This window comes from Balearica regulorum, chromosome 3 (assembly GCF_011004875.1).
Source record: "Balearica regulorum gibbericeps isolate bBalReg1 chromosome 3, bBalReg1.pri, whole genome shotgun sequence".
Taxonomy (NCBI): Eukaryota; Metazoa; Chordata; class Aves; order Gruiformes; family Gruidae; genus Balearica; species Balearica regulorum.
Window position 1 is genome coordinate 46231106 of NC_046186.1, and position 24262 is coordinate 46255367.

Genomic DNA, 24262 nt, shown 5'->3' on the forward strand with positions numbered 1-24262 from the left:
CGAATGCAGTTTAGCATAACTCCTCACCTATTCCTTTGTCATAACCCTGCTCTTTGTCTGAGTGTAGTATTTTAAGCACCTAAGGGGCATCGTGCTCCAAGTCAGCAAGCTGATTTAACTGAGGCACAGGGGTGGTGGATGGCTTCAAGAAGCATGGCAGACTATTCACAAAGTGGACAATTAATCTTAATTAAGCCCCTGTGAGTCAGCTCTTCCTGACGGAATAGTATTTGAGCAGATTTCAGACATCTTTCTTAAGTGGGGTAGCAGTATAGTATTGGTGTCCCTTCATATTTTAATAAACTTCAGAGAGCACTCAGGATTCACAGGCATTAAAATAAATTACTTTTACCACGCCCCCTCCCAATTCTGAGAAATAGTCTCATTAATTGAAATAAATTCCTGAAAATGTATCCTATATAGGACAATCCTTAGTTTAAAAATGTAGAAAAAGAGACAAAATTTGCATATTGGTAGCTATATTTTAAACCAAAAAAATCTTCACATAATAAATACATCTTATGCACATTAACTTCAAATTTACTTCAGAAAGCTATTTACAATATAAATAATTATAAATGGGAACACTTTGCAAGATATTGTTGACATAGCTAAATTGTGTTTCCTACATTACATTCCAAAGGAAAACTTCAAATTACAGATGTTATGCTACAATGTCACTAGACCCTATACATTGCAAGGCATGGTATTTGAAATGCTGGCAATCTGTGCCTTTTTTTTCTATAAATAGAACCCATTGGTTTAAAGCAAACATGAAATGCTTCATTATGTCTCAAGTGCTTTCTTTGCTAGATTAGTATATTTTATGCATTGAAATATTTACCTTGGGGAAAAAGTTGCAGTGCCTTAAAAGTACTTTTCCTAATAGACTTTATTTCCTTAGAAATGTAAAGGTGCCAATTTTTTACAATGTGTGAGCAAGACTATTTCTTGCATTTCTAAACTTCCCACTGTATTGGTAGCTGAAAAGAAAAAAAATGCATGCAGTCCAAATTGCAATAAATAAAAATGTTTAAAACCTGTATTTTTAATCCTAGAACAATAGGAAATCTTGAGAACTCTGTGTGAGAGGGGAGTTAAATAGTGAATACAACCAGCCAAAAAGCTTTGTTTCTTCCTGTATTTGATCTTTCCTTTCAAATACAGCTTCATAGATGGAGTCATAAATTACCTCATTTCAGAAAGGGACGTATTCCTAGCGACTTCGAGCCAGATTTATGCACAGAACTCTTGTATACATAAGATAAATGCCACAGTGAAGTTTCACTTTTTTTTTTTTTTCCATTAATAAATGCTCTAAGGAAATATGAAATGGAATCACACTAGCCCTCTCACCGTTCTGAACAGCAGACTGCTTAATTTTTTGGTCTTCAGAATAACATCTAAACCCTCAGCTACACCTCTAGCAGGCTTTACTAACACCAAACTGAAGGGTTACAGAAAAAAAACTGATTTTTTTGTTTCGTTTTTTTCTGGTGTTGGTCTTGAGGGTTTTTTTGCTTCTCAGTGCATGCAGCTGAAATATTTAACCGTCAATACTAACTGCAAATAAAATAAAATAGGCTGTCCTCCACACTATGGAAGTATCTGGAGCTAATCCAGTATACCTACAGGAAAGCATGTTCATCCACCGTTGTTCCTAATAACAAAGCCTGTATTGCCTTTAGACCCTTAGGTGTTTTAAGTAAACTTGCAACTCATGGAAAGCCCAGAGCCTGAACCCATTTGCTGCCAGACATTAACTATAGGCACCTTAAAATAGACATAGCTAGGTCTAATCCTGGAACTGTGTGCTATAATCCCCATTATATACAGATTTGTATGCAGAAGGTCTGAAACCAATGCGTATGCCACAGATTTGTTCCTTGACTGAAAGGTTAACTGACCTTTGCAACAGCCAGTCCGATTTTCTGGGGTGGCTGTGCCTTTTCCAGAAATACTATGTGACCTTTTCTTTTTTTCCGACTCAGGATGTTCACATAAGTGAACATATGGTGGTTAACATACTTAGGGACATTAATGAATAAATGCTGCATGTCCAGAGATAAAAATGAGATTCAGATAAAAGTGAATAGAAGAGTTCAAAAGAGCAGAATTTCACTGTGTAACCTGTGGCAGTATTGCGGACACATCAACAAAAGCCATTTAAAGCTTAAGAAATACTTCTGGGGATCTTCAGTGCAGAGAGATGCGCTCATTTTTTCAAAGCGTGTATTAATAACTGCTATTATAGAAACACAGCCATTACAGCTATTATTTTCCATAGTTTCCATACTCACATCTTGAGGTTTAAAAAAAAAAAAAAATTACGAACAGACCCCAAACCTATTGCTCGTTCACAAGAAGTCAGCTTTTTTGCCCTTACACATATTAAGTAGTACCTTACTCCACAAATATTCCCATTTGAGCCAATGGGACAAATTGCTGAGTAAGGTTCTTCTTCTAATTTAAGAATTGCTTTGCAAATTTGTCCAAAAGTACAAAATCCATGCCCCTTGGGGTGCAATTTTGTGTAAAGAAGAGAGGGGATTTTTTGCTTCTCTAAACAAAAGAGATATACCAAAATCATAACGCACCATCCACTGATATCAATAAGAAGTGGTTTGAAAGAACTGTGGTCACTTTGTATTTGGAGTAGCTACAAAATATTATTTTGGTGTTAATAGCAGAACAGAGAATTATGTTAGAGAAATGATGCAACACAGCAATTTATATTGTTTCTGTTCCAAAACACAACCTATATACCTTATTTAAAGTGATAACCTTTAGCTAATGTGATATATTTGAAAGGTATTTGGTACAAAAGCCTTGAATTTTTTAATTTTGCAAAATATCTCATCTCATCTTATCTGATTTAGAAAAGGAAGAAACAAACAAACAAACAAAGACGACAATATCCTTGAAGGATACTAGATGAAAATTTGAATTAAATAAATACGTAATGGAAAAAATAAGCTTTATACTGTATTGAAAAGTACATGTAATATGAGCTGCAGTGATATTATATGCTATAATTAAGATTGCAAACTTGCTTTCATGTAGCATGTAGCATGCAGAGCCTATGTTTACAACATTCAACGCTTTCTGTCAATTAAGAAGAAATTCCTGGCTATCAAAAGGAGCAGGATGGCAAATTAGCTGACAAAAGGCACCTATCTCTGGCAGACTGTACTGCAATGCTAAGGAGCGCCAGTTGCTGGAACCCCATGAGTGGAGCAAACATCAGCCTTTGCTCGTAGCACAACGTGGCTGCATGTACAGACCTTTCTGGTGATATATTCCATTCATTACAGTGCATTTTGCTGCATTTGTCATTGTAGTGGACTGGAACTATTGAAAATAGGACAAATAACTACATTTTGGGAAGTTGGATTTTGGGATGACAGTAAATAAGATTGGGGAATTTTTATTGCATAGCACACTGGCTTTTTTCCTAGGTGAAATCATAAAGAGTGTAAGCATCTTCTATTGTGCCTGTTTGCTTTATAAGTCTTCTATTTTTCAAAAGTGCCTGTCAGAATGCAAATATAACAATGCCCAAACTGCAGTTTTCTGACTACTTGTGGCCATTAGACCATAGCCAGGGAACTGCAGCTGGTCTGTAGAACTCTATTGCCTTCTAATTAAAAGCTTGATAACAAGAGTGCTTGGTGACCCCAAGAAACTTGGGTGCTGACAAAACCCCATTCATCCAAACAGTTTAGGAAACTCTTCTGTAATACAAAATAATATTGACACTTAAACTTATTTTTTATATGTACTAGTAGGGATAATATGATACCATGTACCTCTACTCTAATTCACTTTGCAAATTGTGTTTTAATACTGTACAATGAGACTCCAAATACAAGTTTATTCATATTATTCATAGGAATAAGTGAAATAAATATTTATCCAGAACTAGATTTATCAAAAATATTTTCTAATTCCTATGCTTTAGGAATATGTACAATTGCTGGGCTGAAAGAAGTCCATTTTGGTCCATTCCTTCCTCTGAGTTAACAGTTGTCGATGTTTTTCTTTCCCTCAGTTATTTGCCTTGGTTTTATCTTAAAAACAAACAAACAAACAAAAATCTCTAGCTGCTTCTCTTTACGACCTTTGTAATTCATTTGGCAGTTAGTCAAATAAACTTCTTGCCAAATCATTTTGTTCTCATTTTGCCTTGGCTAACATTCAATGCCCTGTCTCTCATTTCTGTCGCTAGTTCGAATAGTTTTAGACCATTATTTATCTCTCCTCTGTGCAGAGCTTGGTGCACATCAGTGACATTTCCCCTTACTCTTTTCCCTTACAAAGATGACAGACCCAGTTTATTTAAAGTTTTTATTAGATCTTTCAGTCTCTTTATCTTTTGCTGAGCTCTGCTCCACCTTTTCTATTATGAGCTTTAGATAATAAAGACCAGACTGTGTTGCTCTTCCTTGTGTTCAACGTACATTTCACCAGGAGTGATCACACTGAAGTCAACAGAGATTGCTTATGGAGTAAGGTACTACTCAATTCAAGATTCACAATCTGCCTTGGAGTGATCAGGACTATACACAATATTCCAAGTTCAGAGAGGTAATTTCCTCTGCTTTCAAGTACATCTCTACTTACGTGGCCTATAATGCTATTATTTAGCTTTTGCTTCTGATTAGTTTTATTTGAAAATAGATATTTTTAACCCACCCATAGCATGCTGCTTTATATTTAGTCACACTGATGACTCAGTCCCATATGTCAAGCTCAATGTTACAAATGAAGCTAGACTTAGCGTTAATCTCAAGTTCCCTTACCTCCACATCAGTATAATGGGAGTCGGTGGGGAGGGTGGTCCTGCTGCCATTGCAGTCAACTTTGAGACTTCATGTAAATGCCATACAAAGAAGGACAGGTCTAGCAATTGTGCCTGCAAATGCCCTATTTTACTTTTGTTTAACATGTGTTTTTTATTTACTCTTTTCCAATCAATTAGTGTCTCTTTGTTCATGAGATTATTAAAAATTGCAAAAAGTTTCTCTGCCTCTTTTGATGTCTTCTATAACTCTAGGACAGGCCTTGATAATATCAGCATTCTTAATACAACTTAATTTCTTGGAATCCTGATTTCCCTCAGTATTTTTTTATGTACATATGACTGATCTTGATATGCCTAATATGTTCTGATATTCATTAAATTTTCTGCTGCAAGCAAGAAAAGAATGCATATCCCTTTTTCAAAGTCATATCTACTATTTTAGTGTATGTCAGAGTAGTTACAACTTTCTATACTTTATTAATTTACTCCAAAACTTTATCAGAAGTAGGACAAACCACCATGCAGTTTTTGTCTATTCTCGCATCTCATATTTTTACACTTATGCAATTACCTTTGTATTTTACAGCAAAATTTCTCTGATTCTATTGAGTTCCTTCTGTGTTTCAAATTAATTCTTAATTATTCAGCCACTTAGAACCACTTTTCCTTATTTTATAATTATTACAAACCAGCATGCATAGCCATAATGTCAAATGTGTTTATCCTGGACCACTCCTCATTCCAGCCTATTCTCCCTGTTTCTCCAGACAATTTTCTTCTGTTTCACTCCACTACCCACCTTGCGCAACCTTTCAAAACTATGAGGACCATCTCCCATGTCTACATCAAGACAACCAAGCCCTACGTGTTTCTCCAAACTACACTGAGAAAGGCCCTCTTTCTTTTAAATACAGCAGAAGTAAATATTTGATCGTACTAATCATAAAGATACTGCTCATTTGACTCCTTTCAAATCAAGCATATGTAAATAGCTATGCATGTGAGTACACAAGGAAATAACAATTCTGAGGAGTTCTCTCTTCTTTCTCCCTTTTTTGATTTTGTATTGGTTAGCCACGGATGTTTTATACCATGGAGCAGCATAACACACTTGGCCATTAGGGAATAAACAGATCACCAGAAGTACACATTTTGATGTGTATTTCAAAGGAACACATTCCAACTTTCTGCGTAAAAAGACTGCATAGCAGTTTTGTTGGCTGGGACCTGTGGGGCACATGCAGTTCAGAAGGTCTGCCCTTGGCAGCGTTTCCAAACAACCACCTCTTACACAATGTGCATAAATCGCTTTGCTAGCCTGCCCCAAGCTTTCCCTGCCTAGACCTCTTCCATCCTTCTCACCTTGCATGCACCAACTGAGTTTAGCTCCACTCACTCTAACCCTGCGTGCCAGTGCATTTTTATTTTGCAAAAGTAATGTGTGTTAACTAACTTATCCCACCAAACCTCAGGTTATTCTTTCTAGTGCACTGTGGTATATCAAATGCTGGTAACGACAAGGGCATGAAAACATATAATATCTTCCAATTAGATCTCAAAGGTTATTTTTTAAAGCACAAAAGTTTTTAGAAAAAAGTGTCAGCTTCCATTGGTTATTATAACGGATGTCCCCTTGTGTCCTTGTGCTGGATCTTGCTGCATCCTTAAGTGAGAAGTCACATCAAAGTGTGATCCATTACAGCCTAGTGAATAGTTTCTAATGGTTTCAGTGTCATATAGATGCTCCAGGGCATATCCAGTTAATGTGTAAGCATGCTTATCAAAGTACTGCCTATGGGAGCTGTAATAATTTGGAGAGGCTGCTGGGTGGTCCCCTGGGGTTTGATGAGGGGACATGTCTGAATGCAGGTAGTCTTTAGCTAGTACCAAGCTAGATTTTGATATTCGGTCAGAACTGGGGCTGCTTATCCTAGACAGTGTTGTGGGGCTGTTGTCATAGTCATTTTCATGTGGGCTCATAATCTTCCCATCTCGTTGCTGGATGTGTTCACAGGGAGGAGTGTTGGCAACTGTTGGGACGCGGCAGACATCCCCTGCCAACTGCTGCTGAGGGTAGTTTGCAAAACAGATAGCGTGCTTCTTCCCTGTGCCATTAATGGATACCAGTGCATCAGGGGTCGTTTTCCGCATCTGTAGTCTGTTTTCTTCCTCTTTAATCATTTGCTGGGTGGCTCTTATTAGAGTTTCAATTTTGCTGGGCTCATGCGGACTGCTCTGATATTGCTCAGGACGGTATCGGTCACCTGATTCACTGGCAGAGCCAGGATCAGGTGAGCTAACGACACTGTCCTCATCCCAGTGTCCTCTCCCTAGAAAAGAGAGAAAGGGGACAAGCATTGAGGTTGAAGGAAACAAGCAATCTTAAAGAACAAGTACTCTGAACCTTATTTTACAGACAGAAAACTGAGACAGAGGCAAATGAGTAGTAACAAAGTCACCAAAAATGACCATGACAGACACCTTGCTTTTCAGTAACAACCTCTAGTTTCCAGTGCCCACACATGGAAGAAGTAACACAGCTGAAAATATACAGAGAAGAGATCTAAGCACCTCAACACAGACATCCAGTGTAAGCTGAGACGCTCTAGGGTAACCAAGCATCTGCATAGGCCCAGCAGATATGGCATCAACTCTACAGGACCTCAGCGTCTTCTGGAGCAGCTAGAGGCCAGGCAGGGAACCTTAGGGCATGTCAAAGTGCCCTTGACACCAATGTTCAGGCCCTTGACCCCTCACTACCTCTTTGCATCGACAAAGTCTGAGTGAATGGGGCCCATGGTAAAAACAAAAATCTCAAGGAATTACAAGTGTACATGACTCCCGCGTGTCTTCTCAGCCCTTTCCAGGAGCTAAAACATAGAGAAAGAAAGCATTGTGGAATGGTTTGTGGCCCCGTGGTAACTTTATGCAGGTTACATAACAATAAATAAACAGAAGTAATGAAGCAGTTCTTCTTCTTTGGAAGCATAAGAACCCATAGCTGTTAGACAAGGTTACTGGGAAAAAATGTGATATTATATCCCAACACACAAATATTTGCTGTATAAAACTTTTAGAATGGGAAAATATAACTATTCTTACCTCTCTTTAAAAAATAAGGCCCATAGACATACCAGAGAAGGTGTTCAGCTTGCACATAGCTGAAAGAACAGCATCAGACCTGTCAGTCCTCACTAGGAAGAAAGTGAGTGACCCCCACATCTGAACAGCCAACTAAGGCCACACTATAATAAAGGGCTTAATAATGGATTTCCTGAGATATGTGCCTGCAGGAGAGCATGTGGTGGACTTGCACAAATTACTTAATGATGCCTTTGCCTCAGCACATGCAAAGTCTTCTTTGGGGATGAGGCCTGTTGGGTTGGTTGACAGGACTCCTCAAAGGAAGCTCTTTTTCAGACTAGCATGAGCAGTTCCCACTGCTTTGTGTTGGGTCAAGGCATGCAGATCTGTTTGGGTGGCAGACCACTACCACTGTGTTGCAGAGTTCATGGCAAAATCAGTGATGGGTTTTTATAATGAACATATCCTGCCCTTTGTAGGTGGAAGTACTGCACTGTGGATTATCACACGAGCATAATTTTATCCTTCACATCCTCTTAAGGTCTGGGCCCAAAATGCCAGGATCTGGAGGTAGAAGGGAACTCCAGCTGCCAGACCATGTGGTATGTCAGGCACACCATGACACGCTGAGAAGCTGGTCAGCCACGGCTCTAAACCACGTGCTGTTTGTTTCACTGCACAGACCATACCTACAGTGCCCCAAGATCTCCTGAGGGTGACCAGAAACACATGGCCTCATACACAATATCCAGGGCCTGCCATACTGGTTGGGTCATTGTCATTATTGCAAGGTGACTCTGAATCAGAAGTACCAGAAGATGCATTAAAAATAACAGAAAAGGAAGAAAGTGCTTTCTGCCCAAAGAAACTGCTCTGACAGCAATGTTCACATAGCATTGTCAAAAACAATTTCAACTGAGAAAAGCCAAGGTTTGAAATTGCCTAAATCCAAGTGAAAATGGCACACTTGCAAGGGAAATGTTCCCTCTCCTCAACTGAGACCAACATGTCAGGTTTTACCCCCAAAGCTACACGCAGACTGAAGGCCCACTGAAACATGTAAGACTTGATACAATAAAGAAAATAATTGCAGCAAAACCAAGGAACAAACTAAAATAAAATTATATTATCCATTTGCATTGATTATCCTTGGTAAAAGTATGGAATAAATATTTAACACTTTTGCATTTGTACCTCTGTATTATATTTCTATTTTACTACCTTTCAATGCTCAGTAAGAACTACCATGCACAAAACTTGCCAGCAAAATTATCATATTCTGCTCAATTGTCATTTTTGGAGAAGAAAAAGCTAGAGAAACACAAGTATGACAGAAGTACAGAGCAGACACAAGGAAGGAGGTGTGTTTTCACAGGAAAAGTGGAGAACAGTACTTATCGGCAAAATTTAGGTGTCCTTTTCTTTCCTCCTGTTTCCTCTGACTGTATTTCCTAGAACTTGATATTTAATAATTTTTCTAATCTCAATCTAATTTTCCTCAGATTGGAGTAAAATCATAGAATCATAGAACGGTTTGGGTTGGAAGGGATGTCAAAGATCATCCAGTTCCAACCCCCCTGCTGCGGGCAGGGACACCCTCCACTAGACCACATTGCCTCACATGTACAATAGTACAGGGGTTTTTTTATTTCCAAAGCCTCATTCTGCAAGTCAGTGGAATGGTACTAATGCAATTAGCTTTTATGAGTTCTTCAGATACAACCTATGTTTTGACAGATTCTTTTAGTAGAAAAGCTTTTTACTGCTGCATCTATCCTTACACCTTAAACTCTGATTTTTGGGGCAGCTGTAGTCTTTCAGCTCTCAGCCTATCTTTTAAATGGAAGGACCTTTGGATTTTCTAAACCCAAGATCAGCCTTTCACTGTGAATTTTTTATCAGCTTCAGCCTCTGAAGATGTGCTAATGCGCTGAGGTTGCAACCTGCCAGACACCAAGCAAGGCTTTAGGCTTGGTCTTGAAAGGATGGAGAGACTCAAATTGACTCGTAATTATATCTAGGGATAAATGTCTAAAACCAAAAGCAAACGTTAATTTGAATTGCCAATTTTAAATAAAACTAAACAGCAAAACTTATAGAATCTAATAATCAGTGTAGAAAAAAGAAGTCATTTGGAGAACTATTTCTCCAAAGATTTAAAGGTGTTTTAATATCTAGCTTGGGATTAGTTCTACCTAATTTTGTGCCAAATATATTCCATCAAAAGTAGTTCGATATTAAGTCAAATAAATAACACATTTCTATCAAGTGTATAAATTTGTTCATATTTTTTAAGATCACCCTTAAGATGTCACCAGTCAGATATTCCCACTTTAATTTCACAGACTAAAAAATATACAACAAATTATATTTTGCTGCATATAAGCCAGACTGTCAAACTCAAATTGAACTGTCAGTATTCCTCATCTCCATAGATGCGATCTCTGAGACAAGGACGTGCATCAAGCGTCTCTCTCATTTTCTGCCTCTCACATAAATAGCTGCATGTTTGTGTCATGTTGGTTTATCTGGCATGGTGCCACTTCTGCAAGTCCTTGTTATCTCTTACCATGAATCCTGTGCACTGAAGTTATGTGGGGCATACTGTTTTCGTACGCTTCTCTGCTCTCAGGGGACGCCTTAGTCAGGGGCAACGCCGAACGAGAACCCCACCAACTCTCCCTTCCCGGCTGCGGCGTGCCAAGGAAATAGCGGCCAGCTTCACATCTGCCTCCTTCACAGGCCTGAGTATGGAAATGTCTGTCATCGGTCAGCCTCGAGTGGTCAAGTGCAAAACCATAGCAGAGAGCACTGCGGTCCGAGTACTGTCTGTAGGCACAGGAGACATCGTGGTGCTGGGAGCTCGGTCTGTCAGCCGGCTCCAGTAGCTGGGGAGAAGCTGTGTCGGTCAGAGGGCTCCCGCCCCACTGGCTCTCGTGATCAGACTCGGATCTCTCGGTGTGAAATCCAGAATACTGCAAAACAGGAGAAGTAGCGGGAAATTACTACGCCTGGGTGAAATCTGCAAGTAACTGCACTGAAAAGACAGAGTATGCATGTAATAGGGTGTTTTTTGTGAGCGTGCCCACACATCTGCACCTTCTGATTGGACTCCTAGTCCTTTCCTGTACAACACTTTGTAATGAGCTCACAGATGACAGGACAGATCACATGAAGGTCTAAAACATTGCATGTCGACCCTTAATAGCCATCTCCTTTATGATGTGTAATATTAGGCACAGTGACATCAACATTGCAATTCTTTTTTTTTTTTTTTTCTTTATGTCCAGGTTTTCCTTATTGCTTTGAAAGCTAGTGCTTGTGCTCAGCAATGGTCCCCAGTGCTCTTTGGCAAAACACTTTCAAAAGGGACTGAAATAACACCACTCCTGGAGCGCTCTCGCATGTCAAATTGAAACTGAGTGAGTTTGTAAGTTCTTTTTCTAAGGGTTCCCTTTCTTTTCCACATATTTTGTTTGTTGTTGGATTTCTTTTCTTACCTGGAGTGGTATCTTGGAACTTCTTTCCTCCTATTAGTAGGGAAAAGAAAACCTCCTGCAGAACCTGGGACTACCAACACTACTCCGAAGTGAGGCAGATTGGTAGGAAGCTAAAAATCACAGCTCTGTTGCCATGTGGGAACAATGAAATTTCAGAAGCTGTTTGCCAGAAAAGGCAACCTCTAGCCAAAGCAGGCAGAGCGGGCATTTTGGCACCCTCACTTAAGCAGGGCTCTCCCAACACCGAAGCTGCAGTTAGCAAGCAGTTGGAAAAGCAGACAGAATAGAAGCATGGGCATTTGTTTGGAAAGAAGTAAGGGTTAAGTTAAATGTCACAGATTTCTAGATATTCATAATGAATGTTCCAAACGTTCAGATACTTTTTGGGAAATAAAAAAAAAACAAGAATGCTTATTAAACCTCCTAGGATTTAGCTATCTCATTTTTAAATATTTTTATTTATTGGAACTGTCAAACTTCATGGAACATCTTTAAATCAATTTCACCCATGATTATGGATTGGGCTGAGACCAAATCTGTGCATGCTCACCTCTTCACTACTGCACACTCGTATCACAAATCAATGTATTACAACATGAAGCCTTGGAATTCTCCCATTCCATCACTCACCTTCCAGATGCCCACTCTGCCTTTCCTTTTAACAGGCATTAGGTCTCTCTCCTGAAAACATAAGCTTGCCTTCCTTTTCGTTAGATCGAGTTGCTATGAAACTCCTCATTATCAGGCAGGATCAAGGTTTTATGCACTTACCAATCGAAAGTACCGAACAGATGTTTGGCTTACAGAAACTTAAACCATCTGTGCAACATCAGTAGTGGAACTACTTTGGTTTTGGCATTTAATTGGTTATTTCTTCAATATTCCAGTTTATATTTGTGAATACTGTTTGTTTACACAATAGGATATTTAAAGGAAAGAAAGAAAGGGTCATGGCTTTGAAGAGCTCGATTATATTTTATTAGTTGTCAGAAGAATACCCATAGGCAAAAAGCCTACCAGTAGATATGGAGAAGGTCAGCAAGTACCACCATATTTATCACAAGGTTTTGGAGATGAAAGGATAAATCTGATTTTGCACAGAGGTGAGAGAGCTACAGAGCCACAAGAGTTCTTTTAAATGCCAGTAACTCAGCATAAGTGAACTAGAAACTTTATTCAGCCATCGCAGTTATGTGACCAACTAGAACATCTAACTCTTCTTATCCTTTCAGATCTAATGTCTTCTAACTGCTTAGTCACAAAGATATCTTCATAAATACTGAATGAATTACTGTAACCTTTTTGACAAAAAAAAAATAGATAAAATTAAGTATCCAATGAAAAAATTAGAAATTAACAAGATTTTTACTATTAAATATTAGTTAAAATGGAAATTCACAAAAGAAAAACTACTTTGGTATCTGTTCTTAATTTTAGAATTGTTCTTAGTGTTCTTTTTGGATTTAACTTTTATAATTTAAAAAGTTAAACTGATATATAAGATAATATAAACATAAAAGTATAAAAAACTAAAAGTTCATTTATTTTCTTATTAAAAACAAAAGTCATAGTATGTATTTCTGTCATGAGGAGGACAAAGAAAAATTAATTTCTAATAATACTATAACAAAATGTCAATTTGGGACAATTTATGATGATAATAAATGCCAGAGATTCTTTCAAACTGAAGAGTCTTAATTTCATTTAAGTCTAATAGATATTATTCTACTAGTTCTATGTTTCTAAGGACACTTCAGGGTCCAGCATAACTTTCCTTGAAGGGAATTTCTCCATTTAACTGAAAACTTCCTCAATATTTTTTTGTCTTGAACCTAATACAAAGGATTCAATTGCACAGGCCTTTGTGCACTTTTCTTAAAGAAAGGGAAACCATTTTAAAGGGTACATGTTCAGTATATCAGAAATGCACCATGTAATGTCACATAACCATGTAGTCAAGACCAACAATACTTCATGCATATTCTTTGTACTTGATGTAAATGATGATTATTTGAGATCTGACCCGTAGCAGCTGCTAGGCCACGAACAGAATTAAATTAACACAGTGAATTGCTTCTGGCCTACATTGTCTACCAAGGTTTGATATGACTGCTTATTCTTAAGGTCCAACATAAGCAGACATAGGCCAAAAATATGTCTAATTCCCTTTAAAGCTAATCACATCTCTATTTGGCATCGTCAGGCTGCCTCTACCGCTGCAGTTCTACCACCGCCTCTTCTGGGAATCTGATGTTGACAGGTGGAGACTCCAAATACAGGCATGTGTGACATGTTGACGGGGGAAGAAATGAAAGGACGATCAAAGATACTGCTTTGCTGAAATGGGAGTGGAAACACTATCTCTAAAGTCAGAATTAGGCTCCCATATGTTAAGTGATGAAAGACCGCAGAAAACGGAATCAGATTTAATGAAAATTATGGCCAATTAAAATTAGTTTTGTTTTTTTTTTCCAGTCCCAGTCCTGCCTCACCAGAACTGTTTTCCTTTCCACTAATTTTGCCTTCTGACTCCTATCAGGCAGAATTTATTATCTGGGGTGGGGTGGGTGTTTGACAAAATTTAACCAGCAGACAGAAGTTAACCATGATAAAGAACTTCAGACAGGCAACGTCTGAAATCCCTTCAGGTGATTTCTGAATTGTCTTCTGGCATAAACAACAACAATAAATTAATTAAATGTTCCTCCAGCTGGTTTCTGGAAACTGAATTGCCGCCTCCAGATACTAGAAACGTCTTCCAGACTGCTAATCCAGTGTACCAGCACAGTGAAAGCACACCAGCGGGATTAACACTGACATAGAAAGGGGCTATGCTATTTTCACTCCAAGAAAAACTTCAGGAGGGCTGAAGGAGCAAGAAAATATAAATTCCCTGTATAAGAAAAGCTTGTTATGAGAGCCCATGGAAGTGTATTAAGCCAGGAGACAATTTAATATTTCTCGAGTGATTTTCTTTTGCCTGATCTTCCATTCCTACAGGTGTCTCACTGGCCTGAGCACTCATTCTGTCATACGCAGCAGCAGCAGCCTGCTCCACACATTGTGCCAGATGTTCAAACAATAGATGTTACAGATATCTAATTTTCTGGCAGTCTACTTAGGTTTTTATCATTATAAACATTAAATATATGGCAAAACCCTCTCAGAGTCCTTTTTTCCATGAAAAACTTTCACTACATCAACATTAGCAGCTTTCCTCTTGATTTGTGTCTTAACCGTAAGAAAAAACATCACAGATGCGGGCTGCATTGTACTAAGAACATATGCATGCTTTTAAATCACTTTTATCTTACTTTTTACTAATGTAATCCTGAAATGTAAAATATGTTCTTTTTGCATTCACTATTATAGGCAGAACAGATGGTGAAAGGCTTAGATTAAAGTAATACAGCATGTCCATTAAAATAACCCCCACTGCTGGTGACTCTTCACCAGATCAGAAGTTATGTTTACTATAAAAAGAGGGGTTTGCTTTGCTTTTCAATACACTAGAAGTTGCCAAAGCTTCAGGCTATAGGAAGGAAAAAAAAAGAAAAACCCAACAAAACAACAAAAAAAGGCTGATGAGAATTCAGCCTGATTCTGTTATCTTTACCCCTTTGGGTGATATGCCCAAATAGAGGTGGATTGCAGAATTAATCTGGATTATCTGTTTAAAGGAGCTATAAAATCAATTTACCTCCAAAATCAGGTGTATTAATATACATCTACTACACAGGGCTCTTCCAAAAATTGATGTGTGCTGTAACACGCATCAAAGCCTCCATCCAACAGCTCTTGGATATATCCTTACTTGTACGCACACATTCATTTTTCTTTATCTAAGAACTAAGATGAGATATGAAGCAATGAACATTTATCCAGATCTGACCATAAAACATTTCCATTAGAGGCAGACAACAGACAATTTTAAATATTTTCTTTAAACAATCATCATTAATGGGAGATTAAACTCCAAAGCAGTTGTTCAGATGATCACAAGTAAAATGTTTTTCCAATCTTGTTGCTATTTCCTGTGTACAGAATAAATGAGGTCCAGGGCTATCCTTTGGGAACACAAAATAAATGAGGTCCAGGGCTAGATTCTGGGAGCCTCTCACAATGATTATTATTATGGAGGAAGACTACAGGCATCTTTTAACCAACTCACAATTTCTTTTTTTTTTTTCGCAAATCTCTATCAAGTCTCTGTCTCTCCTGCTTTTTCACCTCCTCTTTCAGCTCCCCACGTCTCTGTTAGGACAGGACTAGAAGAGCACTGTTCAAAGTGTCTGGGCAAATCCTACAGCTGTGTCACGAATTTTGGGTTGCTCTCCTCTCTGCTTGTCCTTTCCCTGCCTGGGGCTGGTTTCACAGAAGCCACTACCCCACTGTATTAACATTAGTCAGTGTTAATCAGATGCTGACCAATGCCTCCATTTTAATGAACTCAGTTTTTACTTAAAGAGACTACAAGGGCCATATGACACTGCCTGCTTTTGCATAAGATTTGAGGGAAAAAAAAATAACGCTGTCTTAGGTGACCAAAACATTGACCTTTTGCCCTAGTAGTAAACATTCAGCTGAAATTTATTAACATGGTTTTCATACGGTTCACATCTCATGGAGCTATCCTAGGGGCACACAGCTGGCAAGGGAGAGGATTCTCAGTTGTCACCTAATAAAGCGTATGATTCTCTTTTCTCTAAGAGTGAAGCAAAATAAAAGGTAAGGAGGGGAAAAAAGGGAAAAAGAAAAAAAAAAAAGGAAAGAAAGTATGTACATTTAAAATCTCCTAGGTGCCCTTAACTTTAAGAAATACTTTGCCCACTGCCATTATTTTACTAATAAATTTCCTGCTTCCTTCCTGCACCAAACCCCAGGCTCCTGTGTAAGCCAAAACCCATGACCTCACTTTTCAGCCATGGCTTTTGAGTCACACTAATTCTCCGCAACTGACTGGCAAATTACGTGGGCTGGAGACTGAGGGACACAGGCCATACCACCTGCTGCATGCTCTTCACAACAGCTTTTCTTAGTCTTTCAACAGTTTATTCAGTGGTGGAGAAGGATGAGAGGGATGCAAAGCCAAGCTGCCAGTGTTGCTTGTGGTGATGTGCTACAATGAACGGTATGACCATTTTTCAAGATATTGGCAACTAGCATGGCTGCTTCTTTTTGAACGATGAAATCTGTGACTTTACTACCAGGCAGCTGGTAGTGAGGATGCAAAACAAAACTGCAGACTAAACATCCTGAGCTTTCAGACAACAATCCCTGAAAAGCCAAGTCTCAGTGCTGCTCTGCTAGTTCAGGACTTTTTCTGGGAGAGAATAAGGAGGTACTGATGAAAGTCACACTTTCAGAAAGTCAGTTGATATGGGAGGATAACAGGTCTTCACTTGGGATTGTCATGTTAGCACATGAGGACTTCTGAAAGGACTGTGTAAGGGGAGATAAAGGCTAATCTCAGTAAATCAAAGGTAGTCATCTTAAAAATCTAATTTAGAATTAATTGTAGGTATCTTTCCCTCTTTAAAGCGGTTTTATTACAATTGTGTGGTGTAGCACATTCAAGAGAATTCAAGAGAAAGACTCTTCTTTCCCACAGAAACGCATGTGAACAAATGATTAAACAACAAGAGCCATAACAATCTCTGGCAAAATTAGATTCTTAAAATTCATATCTAGATGCTCAGTTAAATATTCCCTGTACCAAATGTAGATATCATTTAACTGAATTTCTTACCCTTGGTACTTCTGAGGTGAAAAAGAAAGAAAACAAGGAAGTGATGTGGATACCTGGGCTCACATTGTACATTTCATGGGGTTAGTTTAGAACGCATTGTGCCTGCAGAGAAACTGTAATCATCAAGTTCATTATCAGTTAAATATTGACCCGGACACTTTAAAAATACATAGCTCTTCAATGTTACATGACAAATGCATACGTTTATATACAGTATGTGGTGGCATAAGGGCTGTAAGACTTACATCATTATTTAGTAAACATAATAGTTATTTTGAGAAAACAGATTTATTTCAGTTAAAGGGTTGACCACGTAAGTATGCAAGTGCTGTGGCATTGTCTGCAGAAATCAGTTCTGCAAACATACAGATAAGCTCCAGTTCAGAGACCAAATCAAGTCTGGTCCATTCTCCAAGAGGGAACATGTTCCTTACACATTAGGCTTGATAATGAAATCCTCCTAACACTTTCTTCCTTTCAAAGCTTTGTACATAGAATAACTTTTTTGTTTCAGTTCAGCAAGCTAGCTTCTTGCTTTCCCTCCTCAAAACTCACTCCCGCTGACTAACATTTCAGTATTAAACTGCTGTCAGACATTTGACAGCTTTTTAGATCTGTTGGAATTATTAAAGAGTAAGTAAGAAAAAGCAAGTTTTCTCAAATGACAAAACTCACAATCCTCTTAAACCAAGTATTTCAAAACCAACACTTTCACTTGTCCTTCTGTCCGCTCCTCATTAACTCTGAGCCCTGCGCTGTTATTGTTGTTGATGATGATTTATTATGCATGCTGAAACCTAACTATTTCCAGCCTTCTAGGAACAGTTTAAAGAAACATGTTCCTGTCTAAAGATCCTATAAGCTGTCATCCTTTATTCCTATTGAGTAACATGTTCTTTGGCCCATTCTAATTAGTTGGTAAAATAGCAGTCAAAATCAAGATATTAAAAAAACCTTAATTTTGTTTTTCAAAGACAACTACCTGTGGGTATGGTGATGTCCTTGATTTTGACTTTGTGCTCGAGAGGCGAGATTTGCTTCCCTTTCTATTATCCGTTATGGTCGGAGTTGAATTTGCGTATGAGAATGCCGGCTTGGTAGCAGTGACCTGATCCAGGGAGAGCTGTAGTCCTTTATATTCAGTATCCCTATATAAAAGGCAAAAGTGAAAAACAAACTCACTTCATATCTTAATAGGAAACATTCTTTCCTTCTTAGTAGGGGGTGGAAAGGAAAGATATTTTTAAGGAAAAAGAATAAAACCATCCAGGGCAAGCCAGTATATCTCCCTAATACATTTAAGTAGTATAGCTTAATAAATAATAGCACTATTTTTATACTGGAAATATGATTGCTTTTTGCATCCAACTGTTATCATCCTGATCTACTCTTTTCAATAATAAAAAACAATGGGATGGAAATTTCTGAAATTTATATTACAGTTCTGCATTGGTCACATAGCTAAGCAGTAAATAGGATACATTTTCCTCGAAACTCTTTTAACTGTACAACTACAAACTTACCACGTGTGTATGTATATGTGTGTGTGTGTTCATGTGTGGGTGTGCACATAACAGCCTACATAGATGACTAAATAAACTGAACAAATGACTTTCTCTTTATGGAAAATACTTCATCTTTAAGGTTATATTTTTCATTGTTTACAAGGTTTCAGGCAATTGGTGCAAATTTTTGAATTTATATTCTTCTATGAGTCTTCTGAGTGTTTCTTCCTCTATTTTACTGAAATAGTTTACCAGTCAGAGAAAATAGCTAAATAAATACAAATCTTGTGATTTAAATGGTCTGTCTCCCACTCACAAAATACTAGAGGTTTTCTACAGGAGCTAGATATAACGGCAGTTTGTGAAGTTCAGCGTTAGTTTCTTCAAGCTTTCTAATAAATACATAAAAGTAAGGAAAACGCATTATTCACAATGTCTTACTAAGCATAACAAGGGCATAGGCACTGGACTGCACCCCTCTGCACACATCTGCATGTCTGCTGGTACCGGGGGGAGTAAGAAATGAGCTACCCAGCCTTCACACAGTCATACGGAACCTATTCTGACAATGATTTATTAAAAGAGAGCAAAGCAAGAGTTTCTTCCTGACCTACCTACCTGCAGAAAAAGAGGAAAGATTCATGGCTTTTCTCTTCCTTTGTGTTAATCAGCAGAGAAGCAGGAGAGCAAGGGAAGAATAACGCTTCTCTTATGCAGTCAATATTCACACATTATCTCATACTCCATCTAAACCTAAAGACTGACCCTTAATGAATTATATTAATAATATATTGTTCACCCAGCTTTAGCAACAATATCTTGCTCTATATTCACACATATATTGATGTAAGCCGTGACAGTCCAATATTTCTTTTAGAAAGGAACTGCTCCACAACCTGAGCATATCACAGCTTAGTACACTGAAATGCTTTCAGATAAAAGGCAGAGGCAGAAGGATAAAATTGATAAATCGCTGAAATAAATGAAATAGGATGAATCTTTGAACAGCCGCAGATAAACCTGCAGAACAGACAAATTCATTCATGCAATTCTACACTAATTTTTTTTTGTACCTGATGAACAATAAACTTGTTGGTTGAAGAGGCTTAGGGGTTTTTGGCAGAGTGGATAATGTTTATGTATCCATGTATATATAACACATGAAAACAAATCACTGACATTAGAACTGTGCTGACTACACTGTTTCCAGTCCATAGCAGACAGATATTGGCCAGGTATAATTAATGTTTTGTAATGCAAAATTACTTCTTAATGAGGTCATTTCTTCAAATTTTGGCTTTAATAGAGGTAAGCCTCTGCTATAATGTTTGCATTTCAAATATCCTGCCTGAAGTGAAAGCATCTGCATATAGGGATTTGCTTTGGTCTATTTGACAGGTAAGGCTCATCCACACATTTTGAAACCATTGATCTTTCCCATGGTTACTCTCAGAATTTCCATCCAGACACCTTGACTTGAAATGCAAAGCAATGGTCTCCACAACTGAGTCCTACCAAATTATGTTTATATTATACAAAACATCAGAAAAAAAGGATGTCAATTAATCTTCATATTTAACTACTACAATAGCATGAGATATTATCAATAGTCCTCAAAAAAACCTATCAGTCTCATCCTAATATACACATTTCCCCTGACAATTTGATTATAAGAACAGGAAGGGTCCTTTGGTTTCAGTGTCAGATGCAGAAGGTGTTACGTCCAGAAATGCAAATGAATCAAAACTAAGTAGGTCAGTTGTTCGCAGCCTTAGGGATATGAAGAGGTTCTGTTTCAGTTTTGAATCTACCAACACTTTTGCCTCCCTTTTTGCAGGAGAACCCATAGCTCCACGCTCCCGCCATTACCTGCCCATCTGTGGTGTATCCCACCCTGTAATGGTCTGCTGTTTTCCCATGTCAGTGGAAGAGTTTTAAAAAATCGGATGAGACATGACCCCAGCATTCAGACCACAGACTGTCACTCCAACACTACTTGTCTGCTGTTACTGTGTAAGGGCCAAGCATTCAAATCATAGAGACTACACTGTACAACACTTCTAGGTCATGGGAAGTGACCAGCAAAAAAACCCAGCAAACCAGGCTGCCCAAACTCTTGCATGTTGTTATGTGTTACTTTTCTAAGTCCTTGGTGAGGAGTCACCCTCCCAGAACACCACACATTAGAATAAACACCACAAGCTGGTATTTGCAGCCAATTTCTTAGATGGTAACATCATCAAATAAAGGATAAGAAGAAAACTATCTGAAGTTCTTGCTGCTGAATGCAGTTTCCCCTTAAAAAAAGAACACATCGGCACTCTTCTGGTAGGTGCAACACCTGGACTTTTTTTGTATCACTCAGGTATGATTCAATACCATCTCAATCCTATCTTAGCACAGTTACCCTTCAGAAGAGCCAAGATAGACACCAGAACACCAATAGTAGCAGGCCAAGATAAATACCAGAAGTTTAAAAGAAAAGAAAAAAACAAAAGAAAAATAAAAAGAAAAAAACCCAACAACAAACCTATGGAGGAATGGTCCTGTGGTCTCAATGTCAGATGCAGAAGATGTTCCACCAAGAAAAGAAAATGTTTGAGTATATCCATATGCACTGTGAGGCAAAGGACTAGATGAACCAGGGCTCCTGGTGGTACACAAACTGCAGATGGAAATTATGACAACTTCCTGGAGGAATTTATAAAACTTCCGCCAACCACGGAACTGTAATCTCCAGATTTCTGTTCTCAGGCGTCTAGATCCTCTATTGCACAGTCCCAGCAACACAGTAGTACTGCATCTTGTGTTGTACACGTAATTCAAAAAAAAGGTGGTGGATACGAGCCTCTTCCTCCAAGGCCCTCACCTTCAAGATCCCACAGGGATCCATACAATCTACATCTATCTACATGAGACTGCTGAGAGAGAGAGTGATATGGCATGTGTTCAATTGCTAACAGTATGTTGCTGACAATCTACTATTTATCTTATTTTCTGATGCAACTATCATCGCTATAAAACATCAGAATAACTACAGGAAATTAGCTCTTAAATGAAGAACAGATGGATCAAACTGAATCCAGACAAGACCAAAGTGATGCTTCTTTGCAAAGGGAAACACATTGAAGACCTCCACCTTTTCATGATGGGAAACAGCCATTCTTTCCACAGTTAGATGGAAATTCTAGGTCTTCTTTGACTCCTCAAAAAACTTGGACGCATATGTTTTTGGTAGCATATGCTTCCAAAAATGTATTATTTCTCCTCTATCTTGTCCCTCCCCCCATATGAGAATCTGGCCAGTATGGTCAATGTATCAGGCACCTACAGACTGGATTACCATGCTTCACTGTAAACAAAATCAGAAGACAAAACGTAAAATCCTCTTGTTACAATATGCTGCTTCCCATTTTCTTCTCAAATCTAACTCCCAGAAGAAGTTCCACTCTGTGTCATGCCTCTGGCTCTTCCAATGCCCATTACAAAGCTTGAGCCTAAGTTTGAGAGGACTTATTGATGTACTAGAGCTAGCATCATGAAAAACCAAGGATCGATGGCTGTACCAACCGGACTTCTCTGCAATAAAGCATCAGAAAGTAAGTTGAGTACAAAGCATTCTTTACTAAAGGGATCTAGCCATAGTAAGCTGCATAGATGGAGAAGGACAAAGGCTGAAGCAGAAAAGCATTTGGAAGAGGAAGCCAATCTGTTTGTACATGACTTAGATGCCAGCTGGATCTGCAACACTTCTGTGAAGAGTTCTCACAATTCTGCTATAGAAGACATTTTCTGCCTTCTACCATTGCCAAAATGTCCAATATGAAACATGGTGGCAACAGTCTCTGTAACAAAACTTTGAGGAAGAGATAATGACTCATTAGTGGAAGAAAAGAAGAGTAAGGGAGTATCAGAGCATCACAAAAGATCTTGCACAAATATGGCAACTGAACATTTGGACAGAACTCACCATGAAACTGAAAAAAATGGGAGGGTTTTTCATATGGCCTTTTTGAAGATGTTATTGTTTAACTCCAGCCGGCAGCTAAGCACCACGCAGCCACTTACTTACTCCCCCCGCAGTGGGATGGTGGAGAGAATCAAAAGGGTAAAAGTGAAAAAACTCGTGTGTTCAGATAAAGACAGATTAATAGGGAAAGCAAAGGCCTCACACGCAAGCAAAGCAAAGCAAGGAATTCTTCCCATGGGCAGGCAGGTGTTCAGCCATCTCCAGGAAAGCAGGGCTCCAGCACGTGTAACGGTTTCTTGGGAAGACAAATGTCATCACTCTGAATGTCCCCCTCTTCCTTCTTCTTTCCCCAGCTTTATGTGCTGAGTATGACATCATATGATATGGAATATCCCTGTGGTCAGTTGGGGTCAGCTGTCCCAGCTGTGTCCCCTCCCAACTCCTTGTGCATCCCCAGCCTCCTTGCTGGTGGGGTAGTGTGAGAAGCAGCAAAGGCCTTGGCTCTGTGCAAGCACTGCTCAGCAGTAATGAAAACGTCTCTGTATTTTCAACACTGTTTTCAGCACAAATCCGAAACATTGTCCCACACTAGCTACTATGAAGAAAATTAATTCTATCCCAGCCAAAACCAGCACAGAAGGAAAAAAGATGAGGAAGGGTGAGCCACCATTGCTAGAAATAATGTTGGGAAGACTGCAATTAGTGACTGAGGTCCAGTGGGCACCATGTGGCCCAAGACAAACTTGGCAAGCCAGGCTTTTTTGTGTTTCTTCAAGTACTAGGGTGAAGTTTGGGACTACTTTAATGAAAATCTAAAAACTAAAGTGAGACTCAACATTAACATTAGAGAGTTAAAGGCACAAATAGTTTTGAAGATATTAAGATTCCCCACTTAAAAAGTGTTGGCTATGAAACAGAAGAGAACTTAAGCCCTGAAAAATGTTTTCAAATAGAAAGTGCAGCTGAACAGGATGTATCCAAAGGAAGGAGTAAAATAATTACATCCACTAGTGAAAAATAAATACCCAGATTCAACCAGAAGAACTTAAGGACAACCAGACTCAACCATAGAGATCTTATACAAGCAGCATAACCTTCAAAGCAGAAGAAAACTCTCAAAAAAGAAGAAAAATGCTCAGCCCATGGAAAACCCTGCAAAAGTCATAAGAAAGAGCATCTTTTTACGTTAATGCCACGATATGCCACAAAGGAAGAATAAGCTATACATGCAGTGACTGAGAATACAGATAAGCAACAAAAAGGTAGATATTTACAGTGTATTCCATCAAAAGACACTAAATATAGACACCTTAAAGAAGATTCACAGAAATTTAATCTTCATACATGGAGTTACACATTGGATTAGAAACGCATTTCAGTTCATTCTCTCTAATAGCAATCAAAATATCAGTATGCAACTGGAAACAGATCTTACTCTTAGGTATCTTTCAACTGATAATCTGAACAATACAAAATGATCATACTGCCACTGGAAATCACAGCAAATAAAGAATAAAAAGGCATCATGTGACTACCTAAACCTGACAAACACTGGATAACCTACACCCATGTCATTCCTTACACGTATTCAAGTAATTAATGAAGTACAAGCTGAAAGTAAAAGCATTAGATGATCGTAATGCAGGAGGT

The 24262-nt window shown here is 38.5% G+C and overlaps 1 protein-coding gene across 1 annotated transcript in view; it reads right to left on the bottom strand.

Moving 5' to 3' along the window:
* Positions 1-4935: 4935 nt before the first annotated feature.
* Positions 4936-24262, bottom strand: part of SIM1 (SIM bHLH transcription factor 1) — a 51309-nt gene continuing 31982 nt past the window's right edge. The window contains exons 10-12 of the mRNA XM_075747785.1: positions 18120-18285; positions 10458-10863; positions 4936-7134 (exon numbers count right to left, since the gene is read on the bottom strand). Of these exons, the coding sequence (XP_075603900.1) occupies positions 6404-7134; positions 10458-10863; positions 18120-18285 (1303 nt within the window). The 3' untranslated portion in view covers positions 4936-6403. The remainder of the gene's footprint in view (positions 7135-10457; positions 10864-18119; positions 18286-24262) is intronic.